Source organism: Gavialis gangeticus, unplaced genomic scaffold (genome assembly GCF_001723915.1).
Source record: "Gavialis gangeticus isolate Ggan-Ray unplaced genomic scaffold, GavGan_comp1, whole genome shotgun sequence".
Classification (NCBI taxonomy): domain Eukaryota; kingdom Metazoa; phylum Chordata; order Crocodylia; family Gavialidae; genus Gavialis; species Gavialis gangeticus.
The window spans coordinates 51,203,050-51,211,538 of NW_017728992.1; the positions used below are offsets into that span (position 1 = coordinate 51,203,050).

At 44.4% G+C, this 8,489-nt stretch overlaps 1 protein-coding gene across 1 annotated transcript in view; it reads right to left on the reverse strand.

Annotated features, from left to right (window-relative positions):
• LOC109301287 (collagen alpha-1(IX) chain-like) overlaps positions 1-7,743 on the reverse strand; it is a 35,767-nt gene extending 28,024 nt beyond the window's left edge. Inside the window, exons 1-7 of the mRNA XM_019522351.1 lie at positions 7,641-7,743; positions 7,044-7,391; positions 4,173-4,296; positions 3,588-3,984; positions 2,498-2,575; positions 2,382-2,393; positions 2,154-2,240 (exon numbers count right to left, since the gene is read on the reverse strand). Of these exons, the coding sequence (XP_019377896.1) occupies positions 2,154-2,240; positions 2,382-2,393; positions 2,498-2,575; positions 3,588-3,984; positions 4,173-4,296; positions 7,044-7,391; positions 7,641-7,689 (1,095 nt within the window). The 5' untranslated portion in view covers positions 7,690-7,743. The remainder of the gene's footprint in view (positions 1-2,153; positions 2,241-2,381; positions 2,394-2,497; positions 2,576-3,587; positions 3,985-4,172; positions 4,297-7,043; positions 7,392-7,640) is intronic.
• Between the last annotated feature and the right edge of the window lie 746 nt (positions 7,744-8,489).

Here is an 8,489-nt window from a genome sequence, read left to right on the forward strand (position 1 = left end):
TAAAAAGCAGAAAGCATGGCTTTAATGATAATCAGGCTGTCCTACAAGGGTTGGATTTCATGTTTCAATGCTTCTAATAGATCAGTGAGAATAACATTTTACAACATTTGTCACAGAGGTTTGTACTGAGGAGAGGGAAATAAGAATCCTAAAGAAAATTCAGAGATTTTGGTGCCTACTATATGAATAGACTCTAGGCTAACAATATTTTACTTTCCAGAGCCCAGTCAAACTGTTATCAGTCAATTCCAAAATGTAAATAAGGAGCTGATTGCTTTATTATTATACTCAAGAGTAAAAGTACCTCAGATATTGTGCTCAGGAAAAGCCTATTCACTATTAAGTTTCTCTTATTCATGTGTACAGGAAAAGCTTAAGTCCATAAAAGTCACACATGATGGAGCAGCAGCAGAAATCCATACCTACAATTTAAACATAGGCTCAGATGAAACTAACTGGGCCTTTGTCATCTGATGCAAGCACAAGCAAGGTGATAATAGAGCGTAAGTGATGTGATTTGCCCCCACAAATAGGGCAGCTGTGCTGCTTGGACTAAGTACAGAGATTCAGAAAGCCCAAGACTGAATAGATTCAATATTTGCAAGTTAGTCTAACCTCCATGGATTGAACCAGCAAGCAAGTGAATACACATTCACTTTTGATTCAGGAAATGCATCCACATGCCTGCAGTGCCTCAGGCCAGAAGCCAGGGAACACTAGAGCAAGACCTCCCTTCCCTTCAACAGTGGCCAGGCTGGAGGGAAGCTGAGCTGGGGGGGGGACATGGCCAGGCCCCGGCAGGCTGAGTATGACTAGGGAAGGGTTTATACCCTGACCCTGGCCTGCAGGGACCCCAGCTGGGGTCTGCCTGGAATGTGTAGGGGGAAACAGCCCTTACCAGGCTTCTGGTGGGAGGGGAGGAAGAGCCTAGCCAGCCCCCAGCCCCTAGCTAGACGCTGGCCCAGCATGGCCCCCTAAAATGAAGGGGGGAGGGGGTTTATTCCCCCCTCCCTCCTTTTTCCTCCTGGATACCAGCTGGAGTCTGCCTCCATCCTATTTCCCACCAGGGACCAAGCTGGGTTCTGCCAGCCCTGACTGCCACCTCCACAGCTTGCTGCAGCCTGCGCAGGGCGAGTGGTGGCAGCCTCAGGGAGAGGGGGCTTAGGGGGCTATGTCTATCCAAAAATTCGGTTTAGTCTCCATAGCCACCCCTCTAAGCCACCACCACTTACCCTGCACAGACTGCGGCAGTTCTGTCCATCCCGCTGCCGCCCACAGTGCAGTCCCCACACCACGAAGAGGCTTGTGCTCCCCAGGACACTGTGTCAGGATCTCTCCCCCTTTGCTGCTCCAGTGGCAGGGGTGAAGGCATGGTCAGACAGTGCCTGGCATGGCCCCTTAAGGTAAACGGGGCAAGGAGAGAGTTTATTCCCCCCTCCCTCCCTCCCTCCCTCCCCTCATTTGGGGACCCAGCTGGGGCCTGCTTGGCCAGAGGGAAGCAGTGGAGGAGGCAGCTGGAGTTGGCAGACCCCAGCTCTGGTCCCCCAAGGGGAGAGGGGAAGGAGAGGGAAATAAATTCCCTCCCTGCCCCCTTTGGCTCAGGGGGCCATGCTGTCTGGCTTCTGCTCCTGTCTCTGCACTGGCTAGACAGCAGAGGGGCAAGGCCAGCCCTGCTCTCTGCAGCAGATGGCACAGCTCAGCCCAGGGCTGAAAAGTATGCTGGGGATACTGGGGGACTCCGATTTAACTTTAACCAGGAAGGGGTCTAGGACAGAAGTTCTGTAAACTAGTTTGCCCTCAATCAGTTAAGTCTGATACTATATTCAATCAGGTTTATTTTAAACCAGTTTTGGACATTTTGAAACTGGTTTGTGTGCACTGTTACAGGTTTAAACCAGTTTCTGATTACTTAAACCCGTTTATATGCAACTTCTGTCCCCAGCCTTCAAGATGTAGGAGGAAATTCTGGCTCCAGTGAAATGAGTGATTGCTGTTAATTTCATTGGGCTTCTACCCTTATCGCAAAAGAGAACTTATTTTTTCTTTGGAAAAACAACATTAAACTTTTATTTTCATTTTTTATGAATCCTTTGTGCTTTATGTTGTATTTAAAAGCAACTCTTTAGTAATTTACAATAGCTTATTCTGCTCACCTTTGTACCAGGAAAGCCAGCATAGCCAGGCACTCCAGGCTGGCAACTGCAGGTTTCTGGAATCTCCCCATATCCTGAACTCCCACACTTGGGAGAAACAGATTCAAAAGAAATGCAAATTAACGGAAAGGTCTTCAGCACCTTTGAACTATATTTTCCTTGTGTGTTTAAAGCAGGGGAAAACAGACTTATTTCTAATTTTCCATCACTGGGCTTTGGGAAACTCACCCGGACATCTTCCTGTAGGGAAAGAACAGAAGAAAACAATGAAAAGAGGGGAGAATAATTGCATTAAAATTTTAGAAAAACAAAGTGCATGCTTATTAGTTGCAGTCTAAGCTCACCACTCCAGGTACTTCACAACACGTTTCGTCCTCTGCCCGGTTGTGGCCTGTGTAAAGCTGAAGTTGCTGCACATCCACCTGTTGTGTGAACGAATGGAAAAAGAATTCAGAAATCCCAGTAAGGCTCCACTTTCAGCTTGCTCTTGCTCTCAACCCTGCCAATGGAGGTACAGAAGTCCAGAGCACTTTCCAATAACAGAACCAGTTTCTTCTCTGCTTTGGGAGAAAGAGCTTAAATCTATGGGTTCTCTATTTGTATCTGTATTCATTGGTAGGATGGTCCCATGCCACCTCTGTGTGAAGAGAGCATTGAGAAAGAACTGGATCGAAGCAGAGAGCTTTGCATTCTGTTCAGGGAGCAGCAATGTCTGCAATTATTCTTATATCTTGTAGCAGTGAGCACCATTGCATTGGTCCTATGAAAGGTCTGTCTCGTGCTTTCCTGGACCTCTCCCAGTGGGTCAAGTCTCAGTTCTCCAATAGTAAATTTGTGTTATGGGATATCAGGGTCAAGCTCTAAGCCGGTTGTGCCAAATCAAATACTTTGATAATCAGGGCAGACACTTTGAACTGAACTCTCTCTTTTCGGTGGAGAACCAATGCAGACAGCAGATCATTTATTGCAGCTTCTCTTGTTAAGAAAAGAAGGGCTGCAGCACTGTGTACAAGAAGGCCTGTTTTCATTATTAAACAAGTTAGGGGTAAGATCCTCTGCAATGGAAACTGACCCTATTCCCTAATTTTACTCATGTTCTTCAGGCTGAATTTGCTTTAAGTGAATTCAAGACAGGCCAGGCATACCAGGAAACAGGTTGGCTATGATTAAAAAGCCATGTCATGCTAATGTAAGTTAACATAAGTCCCTATTCAGAGTTATGAATATAGTTCTTTTGGAATGTTTCTGGACATTCAAGATTAAGAATAAGTGTATATGTACTAGAGGAGCTCTTTGGGTGAGAATCAGCAGGATACAGCAATTTTTAGTTACATTTCTATACTATATAACTTCATTATGGAATAAGGAAAAAGCACTTCTATACTCTGAGGTATTAGGAATGTATGCATATAGTATGCATAGTCTGGTACTTACCAGTGTAGTGATGTCATCCTTTATTCTCTTGGCCAAGACAATGTTTCCATCTGTCCTGATTGCTCCATAATGACTGACAGGGGCAGTGTCCACTGGCTGGCAGTCTATATATAAGGTAAGCTGGTTTCTCCTGGCACTAAGGGCAAGCTTGTGCCATGTCCCATCAAAAAGCTTCTCCACATTCTCAAAGGTGGTGAGCTCACTACCCGATGCTTCTCCTGCTGTACTGTATATGTCAACTGCAGAGCTTTCTCCATAGAGACGCAGCCTGAACTGATCAGCTCTGGTACTGTCCTTCACTTTCCAGAGATCCCACACCACCTGAGAGGTATCCTCTCTCATTCTGAAGGTAGAAACTATAGAGAATTCCTGGGAGAGCCCCTGTGGGAGAAGTAATCTAGAAGAAAAAGGTATGAAAGAGCTTAGGAAACTTTGTCATGTTGGCATTGTTGTTCAGCTCTAAATTCCATTGCAAGTGCTATGTTGAAATTCACTGTGATACTAAATAAAGATATTAACAAGAGGAAGGGAGTGGTGCAATCCCAGCTCAAAGGCCAAAGACCTTGCTGATGTCATCTGATGTACCTGGTTTCTCCTGTAACGTGCACATGTGGTCCAAGCTGATATGCTGTCCGGTCACTTTGTGATCCTGGAACGGTATTGACTCCAGAAGCACTGGGGACTCCTAATTCTCGTAACAGATCAATGACTAAAACAGAACAGCAGTCAGCATGACTACATATGAGAAAAGGTGTTAAAAGTAATTGAAAATAAGTCATTTGCTTGAAAAGCTTTGGATGAAAACTGCATGGTTTACCACTCCCACTATACAAGCCTGCCACCAGCCTCCTTTCCTATTGACTTTCAGCATACCTTATCAGCCTCCTCACAGTTTGTCTTCCATGGAGGGAAGGACTGGGTCCCTGTGCAGCTCATGCAGGCTCCAGGGGAAAAAAAAAAAGATCAGGCTCGCTGTTTTTTTTTCCCCCCTGCCTTCAGTGGAGTCTGCCTTCCCTGGCTGCTGCCAGGCTGTGCCTGCATAGGTGTCCTGCAGAGCCCCTGAGCTGCATGGAGCCTGGTGCTTCACTCCATGGCTGTAGGGGCAGCAAACTAAAACTCCTAGGAGGTGTTTTAGTTTGCTGCGCCCCAAAGTCATTTAAGGCACATTACTCTGCCGAATGTGCGACAGTGGCTAGACTTAATGCGCAATACACCGAGGATACATGCAAACACCAACGTCATTAAAACGGCGCAAAATAATTTAACTCGCTTTAATGTGTTGTGCACACATGCCCCTCATTTTATTTACATGTGCCCTTTGACCTTGGCCACAACTGAAATAGTCTACTGTGCTTTGGCACCTCAAAACCTAGAGCCTCAGCTTGATCAGCACACCCACACATCCTGGCATGACATCTTACAGCTGACCACGCAGACTGGGCAAGGCTGACCTGAAGCCTCCATCAGGGCCTAACTATCTGCCCACTCCATGACACTGAAGTGGCTGATTGGATCAGCTGACCCTCCACTTCCCCTATACAAGTTCATGAGCAGGAACAGGAAGGATCCATGGAACAGAGTTTAACCTGATCCCAGGCTGCTCTCTACTTGCCACTCAATCTCTTGCCTTTTTGACCCAGCTTGCTCGCCAATTCCACTTTCCACTTGATGTCGTAGCTTCTTGGCCTGGCTTGCTCTCTGACTGCTCTCTGCCCGATATCCCATCTTCCTGACTCAGCTTGTTCCTAGACCCCACTCTTGGACTGACCTCTGGCTTCTTCACCCAGCTTGCCCCTGAATTTTGCTCACTCCTGACCGTTTGGCACCTTGATCCCTCAGTGGTCTGGGACCTGATCACAATGAGATGGTGTGACAGATCTGGCCTGTGGGTCATATGTTTGACGCCTCTGGTCTAACCTGTTAGATTAGCTGTTGGCTAGTCCTTCTCTTATACAAGTGTGTGGAGCTTGCTCTGACACTCTAGAAATCCAGAGCTTTGAAGCAGACTCGATTAATCAAGTGTGCTGGAGCACAAAATTGACACACTCCGGTGGTCTTCTGCATCATGTGTATCAGCATCCCCATGAGTCTCTGCGCTGAAAAAAATGGCAGTGGGGCACATCAAAATAAAACTTGTTCAATAAGCTCTAGTTCAAAGCACCCCACCACCAATTTTTCAGTGTGGGGATGTGCAGGGATGCTGATACACATGCTGCATGGGTACTTCTAATTACCGCAACTCACTAATTAAAGCATCCAGCGCTGCATTTGACAATATGTGTAAAAATGCTCTTCTGTGTTAGCTTCCCATCCCCTGCCACCTCCCAGACAATGGCCATATGCATTTTGAAAGAAAAAGTCATGGGATGCAGAAGAAGTGAAACTCTTGAGTGTTTACCTGGAATAAAAGGTATATGAAACAGTGGTTTAGAGTATAACACAGAAGAATGCAATTAATAAGTAGATTTCAGACCTGAGAAGGAAACCATCTGCTTGAGAGAAACATGCATTCTGAGAAATAGAATGGGGAATGAAAGATAGGCACATCATGATAATACGGGATTTAACAGAAGCCTTTTTGAGGAGAAAGGCAAGCAAGACAGCTCGGGTTCAAGGGAAGGAATGAACCCCAGCCAGGGAGGCTGGCAAACAATCTGGCAGGATTACTAGGTTGTGGAAACACAGACAAAACTCTCTAGGAAGCTGCTTCAGCTTAGAGAGTAGTAGTGAGGTATTTCTTCTTTTGTTTCTTTATATCTTTCTCCAGATGTGACAGCTGCTTTTTCCTATTTGTTTTTTTTTCTGTCCTATGTAATAACTCCTATTTTTGTTTTGTATCTTGGGCTGTAAAGGGACATCTCATTTGATGCATGCCTAATTCATCAAACCAGATCAAAGCATACATGGCACAGGCATTTACACGTTACCCTTCCAATCTCCATTTGCTGCTGCTTTAACAACAGGCAGCCAGCAGCAGCACACAGCCTAGCCAGCTTGTCCCAGAGATGTCCTGCACTAATCTTACAGACAGAGAGAGCCACATCCTGGGGAAAAAGTGTTGGTACATTTTATCCTCCATTCTTCAGAGGGACTTGAAGTGAAAAAGTAGACTTGTTGTGTCTGTAGGACCCCAGGACAAAAGGCTGTCTCCTGGGACAAATATGGTATCTATTTACAGTCTTACTGATTGTCTTGTGATGAGTGATTTCACGGCATCTGACTCTCACAAGAATGGCAGACCTCATTCTTTTTCCAGCCTTGGGGGACTCCACAGAGCCATCCTCCACCAGGCTGTATGATCTGGTTAGGGTGTTGGTTAAACTGGGATTTTGTCAAGAAGAGTTTCCTCAAAGCAAAATTTAGTCAAAACCCCATGGACATGAAGTAGGACAGCTGGGGAGAGAGCTGGGAGCTCTGGGATCATCACCCTGAGGTTTGTGACTGTATTACACATACCTTCTGTTTCCCCTGAGACATTAGGAACTGAGAAGGGATCTTTCTTTCTACTAAATGGTGTCCTTGCGGTTAGGGTAATAACTTCCTTCGCATTGTCATAGGACTCTGTTGGAGTAGGATAAGTATATTCCTCTCTGTTCAAATAATATCCAGAAGATCTTGACTCAGAATAAGCAGCCGTGGTCTCCTCTAGGTAATAGCTGCTAGGGTAGTCTGTTATGTAAGGGAAGCTTGTGGTGGTCATCCTCATGTCATCTCCTGATTCGTAGCCATCGATAAGTGTACTGTCTGCTTCATGCACATACAGATATGATTCTGCCACTGTCCCCCTGTCAGTACCTTCAACACCTAAAGCAGTAATGAGATACCAATAAAAACAAAATATGAAAATCTTATAGAGATAAATAACGCCTTCACACTTATTTCTTTTCCTTGCTTAGCAATCCAATGTTTTGGGGTATGTTCAGAACTATGGTGATTAAAGAGGAAGGACTAAGCCACCCATATGGTTGAGTGGACATTTTTGCTAGAGAAAAGCAAAATTATCTGAATAAACAGATTGAGATTGATAAGAAAAAGAAGAATATCATCATGTACCTGACTGGTATCCCGAATGCTCTTGCCCACTGACATGAAAGAACAACATAATAAGACATATACAGGCCACTCTGCAAGTCCCACCTTTGCTCCCTTGCACAGATGAGATCTGAAAATACAGGTAAGAAAAAACCCCAGAATATATATGAATAAGACTAGAAACCATCCCTGTCTTCATCCCTATGAAGGTATTTGTCTATTTAATTTGTCATGATAGTTATAAAAAGCATGACAGCAATGAAAATGCTACTAGAAATGTAACTGGAAAGAAAAACTGTGCAATGTTTTTGTCCCCATATACAGAAATTATTAATAATTATTGAATTTAGTCAGGAATATGAATAAATAAAAGCCCAGCTGTGGACAAGGCTGGACATTCCAGACTGCAAAAGATGTTTGCAGGATGACTTCTACATTAACCTATATAACAGGAGAAGATTTTAAGGACCAGTTTGTTTAATTTAGCTTGTGAAATTGGCAAGCAAGACAGCATGCAGCCATGCTTTTGCCTTTACTGAATATGGATATGTTTATGTATGCAGAAGGATAAGTAAATGTGATGGCTATATACAACAAGTTAAAATGTATTTGTCACTGATGTATTTGACATTGCTATAAAATGTCTAATGGGTACCGGAAAATGGCTTCCACAAAGACCTACTAGCCAATCAGCTTGAGACAAGTAACCAGAACAACTGGGAAATAGACATTTTGCTGTCTTTTTCTGCATGCTGTAACAACACGTACATAACCCTTATTAAAAGCTGCTTAATTTACTTATTAACAATTTTGTATAAATCAGTATTAAATGTTAGAACTTGCTGGGTGCATCTACAAGTGCCGTTAAAG